At 42.7% G+C, this 27,229-nt stretch overlaps 2 protein-coding genes across 2 annotated transcripts; both read left to right on the forward strand.

The window, feature by feature from the left end:
- Positions 1 to 1,160: 1,160 nt before the first annotated feature.
- gdpgp1 (GDP-D-glucose phosphorylase 1) lies at positions 1,161 to 2,180 on the forward strand (the record flags this gene model as incomplete). Its single annotated transcript, XM_080544588.1, has 1 exon — positions 1,161 to 2,180. The coding sequence occupies one exon, from the start codon at positions 1,161 to 1,163 to the stop codon at positions 2,178 to 2,180; it is 1,020 nt and encodes a 339-aa protein (XP_080400714.1).
- Positions 2,181 to 10,671: 8,491 nt separating this feature from the next.
- rhcgb (Rh family, C glycoprotein b) lies at positions 10,672 to 22,308 on the forward strand (the record flags this gene model as incomplete). The annotated part of the gene is made up of 11 exons (XM_080544589.1): positions 10,672 to 10,688; positions 10,839 to 10,894; positions 15,258 to 15,450; positions 17,126 to 17,276; positions 17,407 to 17,554; positions 17,959 to 18,125; positions 18,667 to 18,804; positions 20,103 to 20,239; positions 20,774 to 20,898; positions 21,282 to 21,355; positions 22,237 to 22,308. The coding sequence occupies 11 exons, from the start codon at positions 10,672 to 10,674 to the stop codon at positions 22,306 to 22,308; spliced, it is 1,278 nt and encodes a 425-aa protein (XP_080400715.1).
- Between the last annotated feature and the right edge of the window lie 4,921 nt (positions 22,309 to 27,229).

A 27,229-nucleotide genomic window follows, 5' to 3' on the forward strand; every position in this document is an offset into this window, starting at 1 on the left:
CTTGAACACATTTCCTGAGGTTGCATTCCTAATGTAATATATGCATATAGCGCACCAGAAACACAAGAATACCTTTACACTACTTTTTTTTGGCACTCTAAAAAACATTGTTTTGAGTCTCACCAATCATCTGATATTAGAGAGAGATAACAGTGGGGGAACGTTATTCAAGTAAGGAACGTGCTGCTGTTGTATCGTTGTATGAGAAAGCTAACCAGTAACCCACGACGTGTATTTTAAATGACATAGGAAGTGTCACATGTTTAACTTTGTCCAATTGTAGAAGGAATGAACTACTTTTGTAATCCACAAGTTCACACAATTTCACAGTCCACATTTAACATGTGGAAGAAGTTGGGGGAAAAAAATAACACCACCTGCACATTGCCACTCCACGTCAGCAGGGGGCGACATACGTGCCTCCCAGTCCCTAAACGACGCTCTGGAAGAAGAAGTCACTCTGTGCCATCCACATGGACATCAATGGTCAGGGATCGTTTGGGATCTAATGTCGTGGCTGAAAACAAACAAACAAACAAACAAACGGTGACATTTACATGTTTGGCATTCAGCAGACGCCTTATTCCAAAGCGACTTACAATCAATACATTTGACTAAGCAAGTGAGTCATCTATCCACCAGTCGTAGCAGGAGACCTAATGTCATTTGTATATACTGTCATTTAACCGGTAAGGCTTGAGCGTACTATCCATTAACTGAAACATTCGGCATGAATGAATGAATGGTCTTTATTGTCATTAATACAGTACAGGTACCATACAACGACATTTGGGAGGGGGGGCTCCCCTGGTGCTTGGAAAAAAAATACTAAAAACAAGAAGGGAAAAGGTTTACATAAATAAAGGCTATGTACACTATCCACTATACTATACTATACTACACTATCCACTATACTATACTATACAAATAAAACACTGTGCTGTACTCTATGCTATGCTATAAATATCCTAACATTATTTCCTATCATTTCTGCCCACGTGTCTCCCGTCAACTCGTCTCCCAGCAAGCCAAACGTCTACAATCAAATGGAGATGTGCAAGTCCCCAATAGGTTTCTCGTATCGAAGGCAGGATTTTGTTGAACGTGTCCATCGTTCCATAATGAGGAGGGATGATGGAGTTGATCGAGCAACAATACCCATGCCGTCTATATTTGACACTGCGTTGAGAGCCGGCTGGACAGACAGGATGGGCAGAGGTCTCTTCAGATACCACCTGGGTGAGCTGCAGACACGGGTCTTACCCGGCCCGTCTGGATACGTTGCCCAATTGAACATCCAAAGAGGGATAGAGAGAAGAAAACCACAGGAAATATTGAGCATCAAACAGCCCTTTGACGCCAAACAGTTCAACTTCAACAAAATCAACCCAGAAGAAATCCTATTTGAGATGAGTAAGCAACATGAAGTCACAGCAACACAGGAGGACCCCTGCATTGAAAATGGAAAGGCAAGGGAACTTTGTAAAATGATAGTGTTGATCAACGTGAGCCCCTTGGAGTTTGGACATTGTTTACTGGTCCCCGAGCCAACCCACTGCTCTCCACAGGTCCTGACACCCTTTGCCATCCAAACCGGTATCGAATCCGTTCTCCTGAGCTCTGAACCGGGCTTTCGGGTGGGATTCAACAGTCTCGGAGCTTTTGCATCTGTCAATCATTTGCACCTCCATGGCTATTACATGGACCACCAGCTGCATGTAGAATGTGCTGCGGCCCGACCCCTGGTTCCTGAGAAGGGATTTTTCCGTATGACAGCCTTTCCCAACGGTTTTCTGTTTTACACAGAAATAGAGGACCTGGAGAAAGTCGCCCGTACAATTTGTCAGGTCACAGACTTCATGGTGGGTGGAAATAAGGCGCACAACCTGTTCTTCACGAGAGGCTGCCCCCCCGGGGAAACGCATGAGCAGTCGAGCAGCAGATGTGGGGTGCGTGTGATAGTATGGCCCAGGGTGTCCAGCTTTGGTGCCAAAGAGGAATCTGGCTTCAATGTGGCTCTGTGTGAGCTGGCCGGACATTTGCCGTTCAAGAACCAAAAGGATTATGATAACAGTACTGAAAAGGACGTGATGTCAATTATTCAGAGGTATCTTCTGCCAGATGAAGAATTTCTTCAATTGGAAAAGCAACTTGTTGCACATTTACAATATGACTTATAAGTCCATAACAACCACTTATACACGTTTGAATGCAACCGTGCCATAATATCAGATTTTGCTATAATATAAAAATCTGAAATCGCAGTAGTATTACATTCAATTCAATTCAACTTTATTGGCCATGTGCAGTGCACTAGGAACATGACTTGGTATTCTGCCATGCTGAACAAGCTACAGTAAATACAACATACAACAGCAAGACGACAATACTCAAGACAAAATATACAGTACCAATATTGAGTGAATATTATGAATAAATATACTGTACAACTAAGTGCAAGAATATGTAAAGTGCAAGGTGCAATGATCAGGAGTTATTGAGGAGGGCTATGACCATGGTGACGTGGCATCTTCTGCAAACTTATGTGCATTTTTATTTTACTGGACATTATCAAGAGTATAGCAAAGGCTTGTCAAATGTGATGTTGGTGTTGCTGATTGACTATGTTTAACAGATAAAATGCTATACACGAATGCTAATTGTTTGTTTGTTTGTTAATTTCTCACAAATCAGCTCAGTGGCCTTGCGGTTAGAGTGTCCGCCCTGAGATTGGGAGGTTGTGAGTTCCATCCCAGGCCGAGTCAAACCAAAGATAGTTGGGTAGGAAGTAGACAGATAATAATGAGGTAGGCTACTCCTGCAAGATAAAGCCTAGTGCCAGGATGTTGAATGACTCAACAGAAACATTAAAACATTATTTAGAGACAGACTGGGCGAATACTTCTTGTCCCAACGGACATAAGCATACCGACAGTGATGAAGAACGCCTTTCATCTGATTAAAAAAAAGATACAGAGGTCAAGGTTTTTCACATGTGAAATTATGTATACACACTCAGGCAATGTTAAGGTCATATTTACTCATACCCATTCATCACTTTGAAATGTACTCTTCAAAATGTGGTATTTTGCCTGTTTGTTTCCATTGCTAGGCCACCTGGAATACACCTCATAAACTGCAAGTATGAGAGTGTGGTAAGATCTATAACAGGAGGACTCTCCACACAGCTTACTCTCCACACACCTTACTCATTCCATCATCCCAGTTATACAAAGAAATGGTTGTAGAATTCCAAGCATGTCATTCTGAATACATTCCACAGTCAAGGGCTTGCAATATCGTGAGCTTAGAATTATAAGGTTCTATCTCCATTTAGGGTAGTTCAGAGATATTGAGCGTCAAAGTTTTTACATTCCATTATAGAATAGAATAGACTATTGTCGTTGTACAGTTGCCTATACAATGAAATTGTAGTGGTTCTTCTGAAGGTGCAAAAACAGAAAACATTCACATATTCACAAACATATACACATATAACATATCACAAATATTACACACTAGACAATTAAAAAGCGAAAATGCTATAAAACAAGCTAAGAGACAATGAGGTCCGTGGTGTCAAGTGCAAATAAAGACAACAATCTTAAGAAAAAGAAAAACAACTATAAAAGCAAGCTAAAAGACATGAGGTCAGTGGCGTTATAATACTGTAAAAATATATACATGTATAAATAGGCACTTAGAATAGAGTTATTGCACATTTCTATTGCACTTTTTCCCCTGAAGATAAACATTTATGAACATGTCTTATGTCTATTGTTCAGTGTTCTGATGGTCCATGGGTAGAAACTGTTGGACAGCCTGTTTGTTCTAGCCTTTATGCTCCTGTACCTCACTCCAGAGTGCATCAGGCTGAACAGGTGGTGACCAGGGTGGAGGTGGTCTTGTGTTTTGTGAGATGGAACCTTTGTATTTTATTAATTACTAACTAAAAAATGTCTACATTTTAAAAATAACACCACACAGGCATTAATAAACACCTAATCGATCAGATTATGTAAAAAACTCAATTTCGACCAAAAATGGAGATAGAACCTTATAATTCTAATGTCACGATATTCTGATTGGTATGTTATGGCCCCTGTGATAGTTTTGTGTGGCCAGTGAGTAAAACATCCCTGGCTGTGGGTCTCAGAGAGGTGGGGAAGACTGAGGACTGGGTTGGCTACTGGACAGACTTCTTTGTTCATGGACCGCATCACGGACGTGAAGAGGTACCAGGTGCGAGGTGTTCCTGTGTCATCCTTTCAGCACACCTGGCCAAAGTTAAATGGGTCCCTCTGATAGTGGACAGGTGTGATTATGGCCGGTCTGCAGAAACAGAATTTCCCATGGCCTTAGCAATTCATTGGATTTAGAAGAAAAAAGGATCTGCATGTTTTTGTATTCAATTAATCATTTAAAAACTATTTTATTTTGTTTTTCGATCCTATTGATTCCAAAGAATGAGGCTAAAATATTTGTCTGAGAACACACTGGTATTCACAAACATGTCACGTCCTCTGACTGTAGAAAATCAACCACTTCCCAGGAATCCCATGAATGAGATCTGTAGGAAAGATCTGCTGGCCAGGGACATGAACAGGATGCTGAGACTCTTTCCCAAAGAGTGCATCATCTTCCCCCAAACCTGGCGTCTCCCTGCAGAGTAAGAACTCTCCTAGAAAGGCCTCAATGCTTGAATTTAAACATACCGGTACACATACAGTACCCATTTTCAAAGACCACTGTACTAGCACCATATTCATGATGTTCGGTGGAAAGATTGGGCATAATAAAATGTGATCATTAAATGTGTAATACAAAATAGCTGGGATAGTGTAGAAGGTGAAATTACAATCACACAACATACCTTGCAGCTACATTGAATTCCAAGATTACTGTCGGGTGTGGAAACACAAGACCTTCATATGCAAGCCTGGCAACAGTTGCCAGGGCCGAGGGATCAACCCTGAGGAGCATATCATCTGCCAGAACTACATCTCCAAGGTAACCATGACAAGGCAAGCACCGATGAGCATGGCTACCTGTTCATCCATAATGAATGGCCCTGCTGACCTGGCAGTCACTGGAGTGGAACGAAAAAATACATTCTCTTAAGGAGGTCCTTAGTTGATTTGTTTGTTAAAAGTCACTGAGTTAGATTGCTTTTAGTGGTTCACTCTGCAGTGTAGTTACTAGTTACTAGTAATTTTCCCTAGGAGGACATCTGCATGCATCTCACCAATTACGCCATAAACAAGTAAGGCAAGGCAAGTTTATTTGTATAGCACATTTCATACAACAGGGGCAATTCAAAATGCGTTACATACATAATTTTAAAATACAGCAAGAGCAGCATAGTAAGAAAATAAAAATGACAATGAATAAACGCAAATATAAGAAGCAAATAGATCAAACATTTAAGACAATAGTTAATGGGAAAAAGCCATTGATAGAAGTGTTTGTGTTTAATCATAACTGCTGCAAAACAGGAAGGTTTTTTAGCTTGGATTTAAATATGTTAAGGGTTTGGGCCTGTTTGAAGCATAACAACAACTTTGACTGTGATGGAGAGACTGGCAGTAAAGAGTAATCTCACAGGCCAGTCATTCATATTTCATCAGCAGGCTGTCCTGTCTAAAGGGCTCTAGTCTATGTGTCTGCTGTTCCAATCTCCTCTGAACCAGTGGACCACTCTCAGCCTTCAGGTCCTGGCTGAGCCACCATGAATATCACCCCCAGGCAGTGTGGAGAGACATGAGTAAAGATGCCGGTGGAGAGAGGACGCCCAGTCAGTTAAATCTAAGTCTACGTCCACTCCTCAGTATTACTGGTGTACAATTAGTAATACAGGTATTACTGTCATAGCTAATACAATATGACAAATGATAGTGCGTTTACATTCGCTTTAATGTTTTCCATTCCTTTTTAATCACTTGTCATGCATAGTGTGCATATTTTAGATCATTCTTCTGTGCTTGTTTTCAGCCAAAGAGTGTAGACCTGCCTAATAAGTCTTGTTGGGCACATTCCCTGTCTTGACCACAGGGGGGAGCAGTTGCAAGACAGCCAGGCGTCCTGGATGGCTCAGCTGGAGAGGGATGAGCAGAAGCACTGTGGGGGCTTCCTCAGGATCTACCCCCGAGATGACTCCCACAAATACCACAAGTTTCTCTAAGACTGGGAAGAGGAGTTGAAAATATATCCAGTAACAGAGGTGCCACAAGAGCTAATTCATCTTTTGTGTCATCTTTTTCCACAAGTTTGACTGAGTGAGGAGCTGTGTGTGCCACAAGGAGCTCCGTGTGATACAGGAGCAGTTAGAGACTATCCCAGGGGGATACTGCCTTATAAGGACTTGGGGATACTGGGGGATGCTGCCTTATAAGGACTGCGCCAAATTAGGAGATGTACAGAGTTGATACTTGATACCATACTTTTCTAAATAAGTCACTGGATATTCTTCAGAATATGATTTAGTTTAGTTAGTTTAGTTAATCAAATCAAATCAAATTTTATTTGTATAGCGCATTTCTTACAAGATGCAACTCAATGCGCTTCACACAATGAAAATGTTCAGTCAATCAGTCAATCAATCAATCAATACTGACAGAGCCGCGAGCAGGCAAAAGTAAAAAACCTGTATACTATGTAGCCAGGAAAAATTCCCTTGCAGCCCTCTACCAATAGAGCGACTAATAGCCAGTTTGCTTACCAGTACCCAGCGGTCCCCCAGGGGAGGCCAAGGACCACCGGCACAAAGCAAGCAAGCAAGGGCAAAAACCTGTACACCATGTATCCAGGAAAAATTCCTTGCATATTATCGGCGTACACACTGTCCATAAATTTAGTGTTGTATTTGCATCGTTCTGCATCCAGTATGGTCACAGGTCCTGCCAAAAGAGAAACTTAAGCACAGTTATGATGCAACAACACAATAGAGACAATAAAGATGACAGCAATACAACCTGATGGTGGTCCTGGTACACCCTTGTACCGGTTCCAGTACTGCTCTAGGTGCTATTTGGAGCTGACAGTGCCTCATCAGCACCCGGGTCCATTTTCCTGTCAACACAAATCTTAAAACACGAGTATGGTGTAATGGCCTAGTGATCCTAGTTCTATAATGTCCAATGTCTCCCTTAGTATCAAAAGGCGACATTGAATAAGTAGGTTTTGAGGTCACGCTTAAAAATGTCCTGAGTTTTAGACAACCTCAGGCCCTCAGGTAGGGTGTTCCACAATCTAGGAGCATATATGCTAAAAGCTGATCCTCCAAATCTCTTTGTCCTAGCCTCTGGCACTATTTAAAAGTTCCGTGCCACTAGACCGTAGGGGTCTAGCTGGTGTGTATCTTATGAGCATGTCCACCATGTAATTGGGTGCATCACAGTGAAGTGATTTATAAACTAGTAAAAGGATCTTAAAGTCTATTCTATGACTGACAGGGAGCCAGTGTGGTGATCTCAAGACAGGTGTGATGTGCGCTCTCCGTTTGGTCCTAGTAAGGACACGAGCAGCAGCATTTTGAACCATTTGTAGTCTATTTATCATTTTTTTGGGGAGACCTGTCAGGAGAGCATTACAGTAATCTAGCCTACTAGTAACAAACGCATGCATTAATTTTTCAGTGTCTGCCTGGGAGAGAAATGATTGTACCTTAGTGATGTTTCTTAGATGGTAGAAGGATGTTTTAATAGTGTTATTAATATGAGTTTCAAAATTTAGATCTGGGTCAATTATGACACCAAGATTCCTGGCCTGACACTTAGTGTTAAGAGCTAGTGTTTTCAAGTGTGCAGATAATTTCTCTCTCCCAGTTTTCTCGCCAATGATCAATACCTCTGTTTTTTCTTGATTGAGTTGGAGAAAGTTTTGTGTCATCCAAATATTAATATCGGCAATACAGTCTATCAGGTGGTCGATCATCTTGTAGTCGTTGGGAGTTACTGAGATATAAAGCTGAGTGTCGTCAGCATAGCTGTGGTAGTTAACGCTATGCTTCTTGATAACAGAACTGAGGGGTAGCATGTATAGGCTAAAAAGCAACGGTCCTAAAATGGACCCCTGGGGAACTCCACAGGTTGTGCTATAATTTTTTGACTTATGGTCACCAAGGGCTACAAAGTAGTCTCGGTCAGCCAGGTAAGTCCTGAACCAGTTTAAGACCGGACCTGAGAGGCCAACCCAGTTTTCAAGTCTCTCAATAAGTATGGAGTGGTCTACCGTATCAAAGGCTGCACTTAAGTCTAAGAGTACAAGAATCAAGAGTTTTTTCGAGTCTGCATTTATCCTAAGGTCATTAGTTACCTTAAGCAAAGCGGTTTCTGTGCTGTGGTATGATCGGAAACCTGACTGAAGTGGGTCATACCTATTATTTAGGACTAAGAATTCATGAAGCTGTCTATACGCTGCCTTTTCTAAAATGTTGCTTAGAATAGTGAGATTGGATATTGGTCTACAGTTTTTTGGATCAGAAGGATCTAGGTTACTTTTCTTCAGGGTGGGTCTAACCAGGGCAGTTTTAAGCGCCGCTGGAAATATCCCTTTAAGTAGGGAGTGATTTACAATGCCTAGTATGTCATCAGACACAGATTCAAAAATGTCCTTAAAAAAGGTGGTAGGAATAGGGTCAAGAGGACACGTAGACGGTTTAATTTTACCTAATGTTTCCGTACTAATCATGGTGAACATGCTCATAGTCATGTTCTGTGGTGGCGGATCTGTGGTGCTACACAAACCTAGTCTTTCCTGAGTAATACACATTCTAATATTTGTTATCTTATCCCTGAAGTGGGCTGCAAATTCCTCGCATTTGGTGACAGAGGCTGCGCCGTCTAGAGTTCTAGGAGCAGGGTTTACAAGGCAATCAATTGTCGAGAACAAGACCCTGGGGTTATTCTTGTTTGTAGATATTATCTTTGAGAAGTGATTTTTTTCTAGCATTTCGCATTGCCAAGTTAAAGGCAGATAGATGTTCTTTAAAAATATTCTGATCAATCTGTAATTTGCTCTTTCTCCATCTGCGCTCAGCTTTCCTACATGTTCTCTTTAGGAGATTTATTTCACTGTTTCGCCATGGTGCTCTCCTCTTGTCCTCTAGTTAGTAGTTCTGTGTGACTCATCAGGTCTTGATTCTTATTTTGGTCCACACAACACAAGGCCACTGATTTTTCACTGTGCATTCATTAATGGCTCAATGATCCGGTGGCTGTCGATCATTCAGTAAATGTTAACTGACTTCCAGCCAGCCAGTGTGTCTTGGTTTCATCACCATATTCATTTACATTTACATTTTTGGCATTTAGCAGACGCCTTATTCCAAAGCGACTTACAATCGATACATTTGACTAAGCAAGTGAATCGTCAATTCACCAGTTGTAGCAGGAAGAGTAATCTAGCTCAGGCCAGGGCCCATTGGCAGTCGTTGTGATTGAAGAAAAAAAAGAAAAAAGAATGTATAGACACTGGAGAAACAGTAGGGGCGCAGTAGAAGTATTCTCACACCAAAGTCACCTGTGTTACTGAAGGGCATATTTACAAATGTCTGTTACCGTAACCCCTCATAGTTCTGTGCTTATAGCTATAGTACAGTAGAACCTTGCTCCCTGACGCTTGACTGAATTAAACCTGTCTTGCACCTTTCTAATACCTCAAGTGGCCCCTAAGCACACACAGGCATTATTTACAGTTAATGCTTGAGAGAGCAGTGCCATCTCCAATCACAAACCGACTGTAGAGGACCTTTCTTTATAGTCAGTGCTTGGGTACACACTGTATGCTGAAGGATTGGTTGTCCTCTTTAAATATGAACAAGCTTTGGTTTTCTTCTGATAGACAATGGGCCGGTTTCACAGTGACATCCGACAGCCGCCCTATTACATAGGAAGAGAACCTACTACTTCACTGCTTACTAGTCTAGCACGTGAGGAGACTGCACTCAATGTGCGTTTACCTGACTGCCCTACTGTTGTCCCCCCACCTTCTCCATACAGCCAATGACATGAAACAAATGGTCACACAGGGGAGACACACAACCACACAACCACACACACACACACACAAACGCACACACACACACACACACACACACACAACCACACACACACACACACAGAGGTGAAATGTGAGCTGTGTACCTCACATAGCTTTCATTGTGATGCCTTTTCATCATAGTCACTTTTGTGAAAGGTTAGATATTGAAATCAATATGTTACATAATGAATAACCCTAACCCTATATATAGTATAAAGAAGGAAAGACTGTCAGAGGCTTTTCCATTGTGTTGGCCTTCGACAGTGCCCTAGTGTGCATACATACATTGAGAAAACCTAGTTAAAAATGTACAGTATTCAGTGATTTGTCCTAAACATGAAACATGTGTTGCATAGCAGGCCTAAACATTTTCTGGAGAAAAAGATTATACTGAATTGTACCACGTGGGAAAGATTCTCATCCAACACCATTGATGTGCGAGGAGTGTATTCGGATCCCAAGGACACAGGCCTCCAGGGACACACCTCCACACCTGAGATGCTCCCCGTCCCTTAAAGATCCTGCCATCAGCGCTTCACTGTAATTAATTAGGCCTATGTTTAGTAGTTTGGCACTTTCTCCTATATACAGCATCAGAGGCAGCGGGACCATTGTCATTCCATCTCAACCGCAATGGGCTGTATTCAAAGGTGCAGGGAATATTGTGACCGCCCTAAAAATACCAATGTTCGATTAAGTCTTTCAGTATTATGTATTTCTTGGCAAACTGTCATCATTATTTTATTCGGTATTTTTGTCCGTTATGACAAGGAAACCGACACACGTTGGATAGGATATAGAAGATCTCAAAACATATCGAGTGACGCGGAGAACGAATTCTATTTCAGGTATCCAAGTAAGTAAGTGACCGAAAGGTGCTCTGTTTTAAACATTACAATTAACATTCTTAGACCTCTTCTTTTTCTCTTAGATCACTGAATACATGTATGATATTTACCGTTTGCTCATCTATTTATGCCTATACTGTCTTTCAGTCTACTAGTTATAATTTAGTTTAATTAAAAACATGGGTCATGTTGGGTCTTTATCAATATGTTACTCTTTTTTAACTCATAATGCATAAATATTTTGATGAGCGAAATCGCCTGTTGCTTTTGGTGATGCTACTTCACTTGACCAAAGAACTTTACTTGATTGATAAAATCATGTTTGACTAGCCTAGAGTTGCTGACTTATCAGAGGTAGTAGGCTTGTATTTCTCTCCCAATAATTTCACACCAGTTGCTGATAACAAGGGTCTGTCACACACACACACCTCATTCTCATGTTGTTTTTACTTGAGTGTTGAGTGTGGTTATCGTAGGGGAGAAAATAATTTCACACACCAGTTGCTGTCAAGGGTCTGACACACACACACACACACACACACACACACACACACACACACACACACACACACACACGTATGCAAACACACACATACCTCATTCTCATGTTGTTTTTCCTTGAATGTTAAGAGGTTATCATAGGGGACATCAGAGATGATGTAACACAGGATATCAGGAACAAGTTAGAATGATGTCACTGTGCATGTTTGGGCCTAACTGTCCTGAAACCGTGTACAAGCAGCAGGGTAAACAACTGGACATATTGGCAAAAATCCGTTTTTGAGGTGGAAAGGTTTTGGGGAGAATTTGTTTTTCTGAAGGCACTGGCTGTGTTCTAGTTAGCATCACCAAACGTATATCAGCTGTATCACTTTTTATATATGTACTGTAATATATAATTGTAACTGTATGTAACTGTATTGTTAAGTTGCAGGTTATGATTTACTTTCTGAAACTGTTACATTTCACCCAAAGCAGTGTTACAACTAACTACAACTAACATTGTTACGAGCTACCTGGGGTAAACTGTAACAGTTCCCTCCTTGTATTTGAGGCAACATCACATTTTGTTTGTTAGCTTTTTATTGGGATAATGTCTATTATAGGCCTATAGCAGTTCAAACAATCTTTGAGAAATTTACAAAATGTGAAAAGTGTTTCAACCATCCTCGGTCTCCCCTACTCCTATGACATACAGTAATATACTGTAGTTGATTTCTTGCCTCATTAAACCACATAATCATTAGTTTAAGAAATTAAAAACATTTGCATACTAGGCATTGGGGTTAAAGTTTTCACCTTTTTACCAATGAGATCAATTCTGGGCATTATTTTTATTTTTATTATTTATTGACTATTTAGGGTTTAGAGCCTTTTGGCTCAAGAGCACCCCCAGAGGCCACAGCCTCCATTATGTAACTTTAATTTACAAAACAGCAAGTGTCACGTTGAAGGTGTGAAGGTGTGTCTGTGTTCGTGTGTGTGTCTGTGTGCCCGTGTGTGTCATTTGAGTACCTTGAGGCACGTGGAGGAGGAGGGTACTTGCATTCCAAGGCGACACACCTCCACACGTGGGATGCTGAGGGCCGCTGAAGGTCCTGTCATCCCTCTATAAGTAGGCGATGCTGTGTGTGATCTGTCCCCCTGCGGTATCAGAGGTAACGGGACAGTAGTAACAATGGGCTGTGTTCAGAGCTTCAGGGATTTGTGTGACCGGCCTAAAAATACCAATATTCGACCAAGTCTCCCGGCGGTGTGTTTCGTTTGGGAGATTTCCATGATTATTTTATTTGGTGTGTTTATCCGTTATGACGAGGAATCCGACACACATTGGATAGAACATAGACATGCTCACAACATAACGAGTGACATTGAGAACGACTTCTATTTCAGATATCCAAGTAAGTGACTGAGAAATTACGTGCTCTTCTATAACTTTTAAACGTTGATGAACAGGCCGATTATTTTTCTTGTACCTTACTGAATGACATTTCAGATCTATTTTAAGCTAATTGATGTAGCCTAGATGTATATTTCAAACTACTAGGCTAGTACTTTCAATTAAAACGTCTCCTTGCTTTGATCAAATTAAATGTTACTTCAGAACTATTCAAACTATACTAATCTCTGTCTGTCTCTATCTCTATATTGTGATATTTGTGTTGTTTGTTATCGTTTTAGCCTTATAACCTATATGTTCATCACGTATTTGCATGTAAATGAAATCAAATGAACTTGAATTTAAACTTTTGAACTTTTCTTTTTCTACTTTTTAACTTTTTACTCAATGTAACGTGCGTGTGTGTGTGTGTGTGTGTGTGTGTGTGTGTGTGTGTGTGTGTGTGTGTGTGTGTGTGTGCAAGCATGTGTGTGCATAGATTAGCTTGAGTTGTGAAGCTTTTATATAATTCCTATGGGTGTGGTTGAATTGAGTTCATTACAACATCCTGCAGTGTCTGTGTCAGTCAGAAGGCCATTATGGTGTTGAATGTCAGGTGTTGAATGTATTGACAGGTGATGAATGTATTCCTTGGCCCAGACTGTTACCAAGGAATAGGTGACCCTATTTCCACCTGTTTGACATTAGTGCCAGTATGAGGACAACCGGAACTGGATGGAGTGTTTCGTTCAAAGGCCATATTGTTTACAGTAGTATACCGTTGGCCAGACTGGTTCAAATAGATGCAGCATTTGTTAAAGCTGAAGTGATCTCAGGAAGGAACACAGCAAGCAGGAGATACTGGTGACCTTCTACCGCGGCGCAGTGGAGAGCATCCTCACCTACGGCATCTGCAACTGGTTCTCCAGCTGCACAACCGCGGAGAGAAATGCGCTACAGAGAGTCGTGAGAACAGCCCAGAAGATCACCGGCGCCCCCCTCCCCTCTCTGGAAGAGCTGTACAACACACGCTGTCTCAGGAAGGCCTCCAAGATCTCCAGAGACCCAACCCACCCTGGGTACGAACACTTTACCCGGCTGCCCTCGAAAAGGCGGTACAGGACCATGGCCGCAAGGACAAACAGACTGAAGAACAGCTTCTACCCCAGGGCCATCCAGGCCCTGAACACAGCAAAGACCTAGGTTCTGGGCCCTGGACAGTCTGGACAGATTGATGGCAGCTGCTGGACTGAAAAAATCAGGTGTAGTGCTGAGGCACAAATATGTACATTTCAAGCCTGCAAACTGCGACACTTTAAATGAATGTGCAATAACACTATGTGCAATATGACAACCCTAGTCGTCTATCTGTACAGTATAGTATAGTGGATAGTGTACATAGCCTTTATTTATGTAAACCAGCTCCTTCCCTTCTTGTGCTTTTTTTAGTTTTTTTTTTCTTTCCTAACACCAGGGGAGCCACCCCTCCTAAATTTCGTTGTTTGGTACCTGTACTATAGCAATGACAATAAAGACCATTCATTCATTCATTCATACATCAGACTATTGTTGCGTATCCTTTTATGTTTAAATCTAATCTTTCACAGCCAGAAGGCGACCTCTGTCACATTGTCCTCTGGAATTTGCCAGACCGTCATGGCTGGCATACTTGTAAATTATACAGGCGGGTTGATGCTGGTATGGATTCATAGTAGTTTGTCCCACGTGTACGAGTACTACGTGACTTGTACTTCTACACTTTACTGTAAATAATGGTTGACATAGTTGATTGATAATTTCCATGTGTCATAACATGTGTCATCCCCCAAAACATTTTTAAAGAGTTTCAAAGTTTCCAATTGAGGCCTCCACCAAGATCTGGCCTGGAGGATGTGTTGTAAAGAAAGAGCTACCAGCATGCATGGATGTCTACTGAAAAGTGCCATAGTCTCATTACAAACCAAAAGTATTTTTAGCACTGTTTGTATTGATTTATTTGCAGCACATTTTTCAGCATTGCGCGTGGAAAGTGTTCGAGCAGGTTCACAGAAAGGATAGGGCTTAATTATTTGAAATTGGCATCTCAGTCACAAAGCCCTACAACAATGTGATTTGGAATCCCACCGTTTAACTGAAAATCTCGATTATATTTGGGGACGGTTTCCCGGAAGAAAAAATGTATACCGCCCAAGCCTACGATACAGTGAATCCAATTCACAAATGATAAGAAATCACTTTTCGGTCATTTGCGCAACTTGAGAATTGCCGGCATGCGGACATTTTTACCAGAACGTGTCACATTAGCCTTTGTTCAACTACTCCCCTTGGAGACAAACTGTACAGGTTACAGTGTGGACATTTTCTCGTTCAAATTCTGATGAAAGTGTATGGCCTCAAGTTGACCTTGCCTCAAGTGTCATGGAACTTAACTCAACTCAGGACCTCTAGCTCATGTCTCATCCCTCCCTCCCTCCCTCCCTCCCCTCCCTCAGGTTTCCAGGATGTCCATGTCATGATCTTTGTGGGCTTTGGCTTCCTGATGACCTTCTTAAAGCGCTACAGCTTCGGAGCCGTGGGCTTCAACTTCCTCATCGCTGCGTTCGGCCTGCAGTGGGCTCTGCTGATGCAGGGCTGGTTCCACGCTCTGGACCCCACCGACGGCAAGATCAAGATAGGCGTTGAGAGGTGAGGCTTTGTTCTAACAGTGTTAAACCAATATGAGTGTCCTCCATAAGTATTGACAAGAGGAAACATTTAGTCTTCTTTTAGCTCTATACTCCAACAGTTTTGGTTTTAAATCAAAGGTTAACAAGATTAAAATAGAGATTATCTGATTCCAGGTTAGTTTTAATATTTTGAAATGTATACATATTCCCCCTATTTCAGAGAGCCAGTTGTATTGGGAAGTTGCCTTGACAGGTGTTTCTGGTTCGTTCCATCACATATCTTGTGCAAGGAAGCCATTATTGGGCTGACATATTCAGAAAGAAAACATAAATCATAAACATAAACATATTATTTCTTAAAAGATGACCAAATGCTTCCTCTTTCCAATACTTATGGACGGCACGGTATGTCCCCTTCCTTGTTGTTACAACATCCAGTCCAGTAGTTGCATGTCATTGGTTGTTTAGTAAGACAACAGGGAAACCCATGTGTCACCGTATGTGTCATACCTGTATGGTTTCTGTGCCAGTTAGACTGTCTGGGGATGAAGGGAAAGTAGAGAAACTGGTCTGTGTGATTATCCCACAGATGGGTCTCTCGCTACTGTTGATACTGTTACCCTCCTCTCTTTTACTGTATGTGGACAGTCATGGTAGGGCAAACCAAAACACATTACAAAGCAGGATGATACTGTTGAAATGTCACTGTCCTGTATAAACAGGTGTGTGTGTGTGTGTGTCTGTGTGTCTGTGTGTCTGTGTGTCTGTGTGTGTGTGTGTGTGTGTGTGTGTGTGTGTGCGTGTGTGTGTGCGTGTGCGTATGTGTGTGTGTGTGTGTGTGTATGTGTGTGTGTGTGTGTGTGTGTGTGTGTGTGTGTGTGTGTGTGTGTGTGCGTAAGCAGGCCTGTGCCTGTTTGCTTATGTAATCCCACTCATGCCATAATAAGTTTGCCAAAGGAAAATAACTATATAGCCGTTCTGTTTCCTAGCAGAGATGCCTGCTATAAAGTAGGAAGGATTGCAATTAAATAGTTGATGTGAGGCGTACAGAGTTCAGTGGTTTATGTAACATCATAGACATTAGATACAAAGAAGGACATTCATGGTCCTCAATGATGTTTGTTCCAAAATGTTTCTTAGATAATGATTTGTTCCCCCAAAATCACCATCCTCATGATCAACAATTACAGTGTAATTCTGCTCAGTTGCTGTAAGTCAGAACTGCAGAGTCACTACCCATCTTCCGTCGGAGACTGAAGACCTCCATCTCTTCAGGTTACACCTTAACTGCTCCTCCCGAGACATCTACTGACCCCCAGCACTGCGTCTCCTGAGACACTCTTTATATGTAAAGCACCCTGTGCATTCGTGCTGAGAAGGGTGCTATATAAATAAAGTTTTACTTACTTACTTACTCGCTTTTCCCCTTTATTGTTTCCCCTATGACTTCTACTGCCCCCCTTGTACTGTTTCTCTGTCCTCCAGTGTCTATATATAAAAATAAAAATAAAAAACGTTTTCCTTCTATCACTGAGACTGCCAATGGCCCCTGGCCTGAGCTAGATTATTCATCCTGCTACGACTGGTGGATTGATGATTCGCTTTCTTAGTCAAATGTATCGATTGTAAGTCGCTTTGGAATAAGGCGTCTGCTAAATGCCAAACATGTAAGATGTATTTGTTCTGACCCCCAGCCTGATCAACGCAGACTTCTGTGTGGCGGGCTGCTTGATAGCATACGGGGCGGTGCTGGGCAAGGTGAGCCCGGTACAGCTGCTGGTTCTGACGTTGTTCGGGATCACCCTGTTTGCTGTGGAGGAGTACATCATCCTGGACCTCATCCACGTGAGTCTCGCCAATGGAACACAGTGGAAAAATAGTCTTTTACACTTCTCGCATATCACATTTCACTTCTTCATACACACACATCCACGTCCACATCCACGTTAGTGGTTTCTATCATTCTCCCTTGTAGGCCAAAGATGCTGGAGGCTCCATGATTATCCACACATTTGGAGCTTATTATGGTCTGTCTATATCATGGATGCTCTATCGACCAAATCTGGACCAGAGCGAGCGTCTGCAGGGGTCTGGTTACCACTCGGATGTGTTCGCCATGATAGGTGAGCCTGAGTCACTCTGCTGGACAGTTCAGAGCGTGGCCAATAATAATAATAATAATAATAATAATAATAATAATACATTAGACTTATATAGCGCTTTTCTAGACACTCAAAGACGTCTTACAAACTGAAAAGATCGAGTAGTAATGCTTTGCTGGGGACACATGGGAAGGGGAGGGGGAGAGGGTTAGCTGGTGAAGGCGAGCTTGAAGAGGTGGGTTTTGAGGGCCCATGGAATCAAACTCACCAGCATGGTTTTGACATTGACAACATACTCCGACCAACTGAGCCGTTTGAACTACTATATACAGTACTGCAGGTTTCCATGGTGATATAACTGCACCAGGATGGACTATGGTTTAATGCCAGTCTTATACACCCCCCCCCCACCCTCTGCCCTGTAGGAACCCTGTTCTTGTGGATGTTCTGGCCCAGCTTCAACTCGGCCATCACGGACCACGGGGACGGCCAGCACCGCGCCGCCATCAACACCTACCTGGCCTTGGCCTCCACCGTGCTCACCACCGTCGCCATCTCCAGCCTGCACCAGAAGACCGGCAAGCTGGACATGGTAATGATATTGGTGACATGGTAATGATATTGGTGACATGGTAATGATATTGGTGACATGGTAATGATGTTGGTGACATGGTAATGATATTGGTGACATGGTAATGTGGGGCGGCTGTGGCGCAGGAGGTAGAGCCACAGTCTAATAACCGCAAGGTTGGCAGATTGGCGGTTCGAGCCCCGGCTGGCCACATGTCGAAGTGTCCTTGGGCAAGACACTGAACCCCAAATTGCTCCCAGTGAGCGGGCCGGCGCCTTGCATGGTAGCTTGCTGCCATTGGTGTGTGAATGGGTGAATGAGAGGCCGTTGTAAAGCGCTTTGGATAAAGGTGCTATATAAGTGCAGCCCATTTCCATATAATGACCCCTTGTTTGTAAAACGTTGACATTTGCATATTATGACACCTTCTACCTGCTTGGTTTTCCAGTTTTCCTGATGATCAGGTTTTCTCATATAACCAGATTTTCAACGGTAATATCATAGGTCTCTTGTTGGCTAACGGCTAACTGCTCACTGTGCTGTTACTGTGTTCCACTTCCAGGTTCACATCCAGAACTCCACCCTGGCTGGGGGTGTTGCCGTGGGAACGGCGGCAGAGTTCATGCTGATGCCGTACGGGTCGCTGATCGTAGGGTTCTGCTGTGGCATCCTCTCCACGCTGGGATACATCTACCTCACGGTAACTGTCTCTGTCCCTGTCCCTGTCCTTATCCCTGTCTCTGTCCCTGTCTGCTGTGGCATCCTCTCCACGCTGGGATACATCTACCTCACGGTAACAGTAACAATAATAATAATAACATCCTCTCCACGCTGGGATACATCTACCTCACGGTAACAATAACATCCTCTCCACGCTGGGATACATCTACCTCACGGTAACAATAACATCCTCTCCACGCTGGGATACATCTACCTCACGGTAACAATAATCATAATAATAATAATAATAATAATAATAATACATTAGACTTATATAGCGCTTTTCTAGACACTCAAAGACGCTTTACAAAACTGAAAAGATCGAGTAGTAAAATAAAAAGAAACAAGAAATAAAGAAAAGTATAGGGGTCTAATTAATTTTTAGATTACTAAATCTAAATCTAAGTGTCTTTGTAGGACAATCTACTCTGTATACTGCAAGTATATCTACATTTCGGGCGGAGAAGCGGCGAACAAGCAACGGCAGCGTCCTCTCTCGACCGGCATTTTTTGTAAAGTGATCCAGCAGCTCACTGGCTTCACTGTTTACCAGATGTTAAGGGCTTTCTCTTCAGTTACAGCATATTGTAATGGGTAGAGTAGAACCCTCAACCTGTATGCCTCCCCTCACCCTAGCTGTGGGGTGTGTGTAGCTCTTTTACATTGTGTTTGTCATATAGTGCTAACTCACCACTGTCCATTCACCCTAATGTGCAGTCCACTGCTGTGTGATTCATGTTCAAGTTCAAGTTCAAGTTTATTGTCATATGTATTAATACAATGAAATTCTTCAGCCTCGTCTCTCTCTGTAGTATCACACACAACAAACATAGTCCACAATACAAACAAAACAACAATACAGTACAAGGTCTTAGTGCAGGGTGTAAAGTGCCAAGTGCAGTGCGCATGGTTCAGCTGTTCAGCAACCTGACTGCCTGTGGGAAGAAACTATTTCTGAGGCGGGTGGTGGTGTGTGAGTTGATACAGATAGCGTTTTTGGGATGGGAGGAGTGTGAATAGTGCATAGGCAGGGTGGCTGGTGTGTTTAATGATGTTTTGAGCTTTCTTTATACAGCGGGTGTTGTCGATGTTATTGAGTTGTGGCAGTTCTGTGGTGATTATTTTGGCTGCAGTCTTCACTGTCCTCTGTAAGCGTCTACAGTCCTGGGCAGTCAGGCTGCCCAACCACACTGTGATGCATCCTGTCAGAACAGCTTCTATGGTGCTGCGATAGAAGTTCACAAGAGATTTGGTGCTCTGTACGTGTCTGCCCCCTAGCCATTCATGGAGAAGCATCTGAAGATCCAGGACACGTGTGGCGTCCACAACCTCCACGCCATGCCTGGGGTCATAGGGGGCATCGTGGGCGCCATCACCGCCGCTGCTGCCACTGAATCTGTCTATGGCAAGGAGGGGTGAGTGTCTGCCTGGTTCCCTGTGTATGTATGGTCTTTTACTGAAGCTGAGGGGGAAAAGGAAACAATTGACCATGAGAGGAAGGGGGTTGTGGACTCATTTACCACTGGTACAGGGTTGTGGCACGAGGCAAAGCCGAGTAGGAAAACCCTGTACAGTGGTAAATGAGTCCACAACCCCCGCCCTCCAATGGTCAATTGCTTTTCTACAATAGCCACCACATAATATAAAACATAAATACACAGTTGTAACATTAAATTCATGTATTTACAATCATTAATCGTTTCAGAATACATATATGCTCCCTCCACAGAATAATAGTCCCATAAACCAGATCAACCATTGCATTGTAAGTCAGCACAGGTGTTCTTAATCAGATTGATTGGGAGGCGCATTGATACTGGAAATGCGGTCTGAACTGTGGGTTGTTGGGATATTTACCACCGTTGCTAGCCAATCAGAATCCAGTATCCAAACATGCTGTTGTAGAATGTGTGTTTTATTACTGACTCATCTGAACCTTTGTTGTGAAGGTTGATAAACACCTTTGACTTTGAGGGGCCGTTCAAAGACATGGTGCCCACCACGCAGGGAGGACGCCAGGCGGCAGGCCTCTGTGTGGCCATCTGCTTCGGAATAGGAGGAGGAACCCTTGTCGGTGAGAGAACCTGCTTTCTCTGTGTGTGTGTGTGTGTGTGTGTGTGTGTGTGTGTGTGTGTGTGTGTGTGTGTGTGTGTGTGTGTGTGCGTGCGTGTGCCTGTGCGTGTGCGTGTGCGTGTGCATATGCGCGCGTGTGCATTGATTCGCTTGAGTTAAGCTTTTATATAATTCCTATGGGTGTGGTGCGGGAATGCATGCCTTTTTGTGTCTGTGTGTTTGTGTACTGTGGTATTATGATATCAGTGGTAGAAGGTGTGTGTGGTATGTGAATAACTAGGGCATGGTTGTATAGCATATGTATGTTATGTTTTGTAGTAAAAGCAAGATGAGGATGATTTGTTTAGGGGTTACCGTTATCTGAACCGCCTCTGGGGTCCACAGGTTGCATTCTGAGGTTGCCTATCTGGGGGGACCCCCCCGATGACGGCTGCTTTGATGACGAACACTACTGGGAGGTAGGTACCATTTTTGTGTCAATAAAATCTATTAAAAATATGTTTTTTACAGGAGCTTGTTGAGTATAAAGTATTTGAAATTACATTTTCATTTTTTTCTTTTTTTTTTACTGTAAGCGGTAGGATGTGTTTGACTTCCTGATCACCTCAGCTGTATATATCCCTCATACCTTCACCTCCGTCATGGAACGCTCAACACCACTATTTATTAGCTTGGCATACGGTTAAGATTTCCAGTCCATGGGTGTGCTTATTGTTCAGGGTTCCCACACGTCCTTAAAATCCTTGAAAGTTTGTGAATTTGAGGAAAAGAAATCAAGGTCTTAAAAAGTTTTGGAAAATAGACATGGGTCATTGAAAGGGCTTGAATTCCCCCCTCTCTCTCTCTCTTTCTCTCTCTCTCTCAAAAAAAAAATCTATATTCAAAAATGTTTTATTTAGCTCGTCAACTAGTAAATGAGTCTCTGTATTGCTTAACTTTACACATATTTCACAATATATTGTTTTCCTGTGCTGTGGTAGAGAAGGCAAGAGACCATCTAGTGTTCACACATTCAAGCCTCTCTTTTTAATTGTTGTCTGTGAGCGGATAGTTCCTATTATATAAATTCTCATCTAGGTCTGTCTCAAACTGTGCCGTTGTTGGGTCCTTGAATTTGAGGGAATTGAGTCTTGAAAGTCCCTGAAAGGTGCTTGAATTTGATGTTTCAGAAGGTGTGGGAACCCTGATTGTTGTGACTGAATAGTTGTTGACATGAGCAGCCCGAGGAAGGTTATTACTGTGACATATTGTTATTATTGCTGTTGGAAAGCCTTTGTATGGTTGGATGATGAAGATGATGATGATGATGATGATGATGATGATGATGTGTTCTACATAGTTACCTGAGGATGAAGAGAGCATTCCACCTGTCCTGGAGTACAACAACCACATGCGGAACAAAGACATGTAAGTATATATCCCCTTTATAACCTGTAGAGCTGGAGGTTTCCTGGTTGTAAGTATCCCCTTTATAACCTGTAGAGCTGGAGGTTTCCTGGTTGTAAGTATCCCCTTTATAACCTGTAGAGCTGGAGGTTCCTGGTTTGTTTCTCATGCCTCATGGTCTCTCATTTGACCTAATGACTTGTAATGGTGTATAGATCAGTGCTTTTACCACATTCATGGGTACATGGGAAATGCCTTTGTTCTACTAATAAAGATGTCTTATGTCAAATGTCCTCTAGATGGCAGCAGAACACTGTGCATTTGCAATGTAAGATCCACTGTCTGGATTAATCTCCTTATAGGGGACCACACAATAATAAGATCTAAGGACACCGCCGTAACATTATAAACAGGCTGTACGCTTTACAGTATAGAGTAGGGCGCCTTCACATCTCATTTTGTTTAAGTGTTGACTTTGAAATGTTGAGTTGAATAGCCACGAGGCTTTCTGTCCAAAGGATGCTTGCCAGTTTCTATATTGATAGGGGTGTCTCTGTCTCATAGCCTTGCACGTGTGGTTTTTGAAAGTGACCTTAAACATAAACAGAGACTGTTGTGGTTTGATTATGAAAGTGATACTGCTATGATAATAGGGGAGTTTCATGATATCATCTGAAGGATCCCAGAGTGCAGAGTGTGATAGCTCCAGTAGAACTCGTCCACTGTCGCTCTGTGAGATAAACCCATGTAGGAAGAATGATATTATGGGTCCAGATTATCTCTCAATTCCTTTAAAGTGAGGCCATTTCGTGACGTTAGAATTATAAGGTTCTATCTCAATTTCGGGTCAATTTTTTTTATTTGTATTAATTTTTTAGTTAGTAATGAATAAAATACAACGATTCCATCTCACAAAACATAATGGGATGTAAACACTTTGACACTCAATATCTCTGAACTGCCCTTTAAACGGAGATAGAACCTTATCATTCTAAGCTCACGAGTTGTAAAAAGAGTGTATGGAACTTAAACACTGTCTATGTGAAGCCTTTGTATGAAACAACATCACAGAAGCTGTGACTATGTGCTTTAAACCAGATGGTGACATGTATCTGTATCAGTTTCACTATGTTTAAATAACATCTCTGTCATTCACAGAACGGAAACAAATTTCTCTGTGGAACAGCACTGATACTAGAGCTGGGTGTCCCCTTCTCCCCCCCACCCACCACTGACGGCTCTACCCTACGCTGCCCCCTGCTGGACAGAAACACACATCCACCACTGACGGCTCTACCCTACGCTGCCCCGTACTGGACAGAAACACACATCCTTCACTACTGACGGCTCTACCCTACGCTGACCCCTACTGGACAGAAACACACGTCCTTCACTACTCCTCCCCTCCCTACAACCAATCCAAATGACAGCCAATCCCTACTGCTGTACATGTAATGACAGCCAACCATAACTACCGTCTTTACTACTTAAAATATTTCCTTACTACTGTACATCGAATCCCATTCAGCAGGGCCAAGAAATTCAATGAAAGGAAGCCAATTCTGGACTGTAATTGCAAGTGGTCAACCTCACATCAAATCACAACTAGTTAATCCGACATGACGGATCTGAGGCCAATGAATGAAGTCCAAAGCCCAGGCCCCATCACACACATTCCCTCCATTTTGGCAGTTATAGGCAGTACTCAAGTTGTAACAGAAACTGACTTCAGTGTCAGAGACTTCAAACTAAATGTTGAAATAGCAGTAATACCACGTTCGTTGATAAAATGACATAAGGGATGGAAAGGGGGGATGCCAGTTTTAGAATAGGGATGATTTTGACCGTTTCTATTGCAGGGGGGATGCCATCCCCCCTCAACTCGAGTGCTGCTTATAGGCTTATAGAGTCATGTGTGTTTATATCTGACAGTAGGTTCATGTTTGATCCCAATTGCACTTTATTGATTTTCAAGGTAATCTTTTCTAGTTTAGTTATTGACTCTGATTAAATCTGTGTCAGTGCTCAAGGATGTGTATTTCAGAAGAAGAGAAGTGTAGCTTACTGATGCTTAAAGTGAAATCATCTTCATATCATCTGACTAAATCGAGGCAAATAATTTGCCTTGATTGTATTTAGAGAGCATTCACTCTACATTTGTGGATTTTATTTTATTCATATTTCTCGCTCATTCTATATATTGTTGTGTTAAAAGTTTTATGGTGCAGGACTCCTGCTTTGTGGAAAATGTGAAAAACCTTTACACCAAGATGTTAGAAAGCCAGGTATATAAAATGATGTGTTTGTGAATGGTAACTAACTGTAATATTAATTTTTAACGCTATATAAAATCTAAATATAAAATACTATAACATTGTATTGTCAACTTTTGTCAACTGAATTTCATGCCATTAGAAAACAAATAAATACACATATTTTACAGTGCCAATGGAATGGCCATTTTATTAAAGCTGTCTGAATTAATCTATGAACTGTACTTGGAAATATAAATATTGACCTTATCTCCACCCAAATGTTGAACAGCTTTTGAGTTGTTTGTTGTTGTAATAGTTATTAGTTTATATGGACCCAGACTATGGGACAGACTCCCAAAGGATCTGAGTGTGACAGACACAATGGGCGTTCTTAAACATGTACCCCTTCAGTCTGGCTTTTAGTTCAAGATGCCACTTGTCACTGCGGTCTCTGTTTTATTAATTGTATATACTATGAATTTTATATAATGTTCTTTTATCTATTTTCATTTCACTTATTGTAATAATAATAATAATAATTCATTGTATTTATATAGCGCTTTTCCGGGGCTCAAAGACGCTGACAATATGGGAAAAACAGAAAACACAGAAACAACAAGCAACAGATAACATGAGCACATAGATCACAGAGTTAACCAACAGGCACAGGGAACAATTAACACAGCAATGTCCAGGGGGGGAGGGGTGTGGCAGGGTTAGGGGTAGGGAAGGTTGTATGTATGGGAGAACAGGTAGGTTTTGAGGTGGGATTTAAAAGTGGAGAGTGAGGGTGAGTCTCTGAGTGGCTGAGGGAGAGAGTTCCAGAGGCAGCTCGTGAAAAAGCACGGTCTCCGAAGCCTTTGAGTTTCGAGGGTGGGACAGTATGGGGAACAGTGGATGAGGATCGGAGGGTACGGGTAGGGCGATGGGGGAGAAGGAGGTCAGTCAGGTAAGGGGGGGCCAAGCTACGGAGGGCTTTGTATGTGAGGAGGAGTACTTTGAATTTGTTCTTTGATGGGGAGCCAGTGGAGAGAGTGGAGGACAGGAGTGATGTGGTCACGGGACCGGGTGTTTGAGAGCAGGCAGGTGGCTGAGTTTTTTTTTTTTTTTTTTTTTATTTGTTTTTCAGATTTTATCCCTTTTTCACCCAATTTGGTAGTCAATTTAACCCAACTTTAGCATCCAATTATCCCCTGCCTATTGCATTGGATCCGCCGCCCGACCCCGTGGCCGGCAGTCCCAGAGGAGGGCGCCAGGCAGACTAGGCTGACTGGCTCCTCGAGCCCAGTACCGTTATTCCGGCACCCCAGGGGGCGGTGTTGCGCGACGGATCCTAGTCCAGAAATACTCCTATACCCCCCCTCGGAAGCGGCCGGCCAATATGCCGCTTCCCGTGTGCCTCGGCCATATCTGGATCTGGCGAGCCGGGATACGAACCCCGGCCCCGGTGGGCAGCATGCACTAGCGGCCAGTGCGTAGACCGCTACACCACCGCGGGGCGGTGGCTGAGTTTTTAACCATCTGGAGACTGTGGAGGGAGCGGGAGGTGATGCCGGTGAGTAGGGAGTTGCATTAGTCAAGGCGGGACGAGATGAAGGCGTGGATGAGGGATTCAGCAGCGGGGGGGGGGAGGCAGTGTCTAATTTTGGTGGAGTGTGGATTTGGTGCAGATTAGAATGAGTTCTGTCTTGTCACTTGAGTTTGAGGAAGTTGTGGGTTAGCCAGGTTTTTATTGCAGATATGCAGTTTTCAATGTGACTGAGGCGTGGGTTCTGGGTGGATTTTGTGCTGATGTAGGTCTGGGTGTCGTCAGCGTAACAGTGGAAGGTTGAATTCCAGGTTGAATTGGCGGATGATGTGACCGAGGGGGAGTGTGTAGCAGAGGAAGAGCAGGGGGCCGAGGACTGAGCCTTGGGGGACCCCCTGTGTGACAGAGGAGGAGGTGGAGGTGTGACCGGAGAGGTGTTGTACACAGTTAACTACACCTCCCTATATGAAATGTGCTATAATAATAATAACAACAACAATAATGATAATAATAATAATAATAATAATAATAATAATAATAATAATGATGATGATGATGATGATGATGATGTTTGTATTATATATACTTTTTCTTTACAGGATTCAAGTTTATACAAACATAATGCAACATGCAGAATTTCCTGTTTGGAACGTCCTCACCCAGACCAGAGTGTGTAGAATGTTCTAGTAAATAGAGACTCTGACCCAGGCCCTCCAGAGGGGTCACACACAGGTCCTACCCCCATGCTCCTCTGGTCCACCGGCAGGGACAAACACATCAGGCCCCAGCCCCTACCATCAGCCCTACCACCAGCCATTACCTGACCTTGGGTCAGATTAGTCAAAGATGAAGTTATGCTGTAGACGCTCAGGGCTCCTAAGGTAGAATCACAGGAGTGGTTGCATACGGAAGCAATTGACCATGAGAGGAAGGGGGTTGTGGACTCATTTACCACTGGTACAGGGTTGTGGCACGAGGCGAAGCCGAGTAGGAAAACCCTGTACAGTGGTAAATGAGTCCACAACCCCCGCCCTCCAATGGTCAATTGCTTTTCTACAACAGCCACCACATAATATAAAAAAGAAATACACAGTTGTAACATTAAATTCATGTATTTACAATCAATTAATCGTTTCAGAATACATATATCCTCCCTCCACAGA

This window comes from Nansenia antarctica (assembly GCF_963989245.1).
Source record: "Nansenia antarctica genome assembly, chromosome: 14".
Taxonomy (NCBI): domain Eukaryota; kingdom Metazoa; phylum Chordata; class Actinopteri; order Argentiniformes; family Microstomatidae; genus Nansenia; species Nansenia antarctica.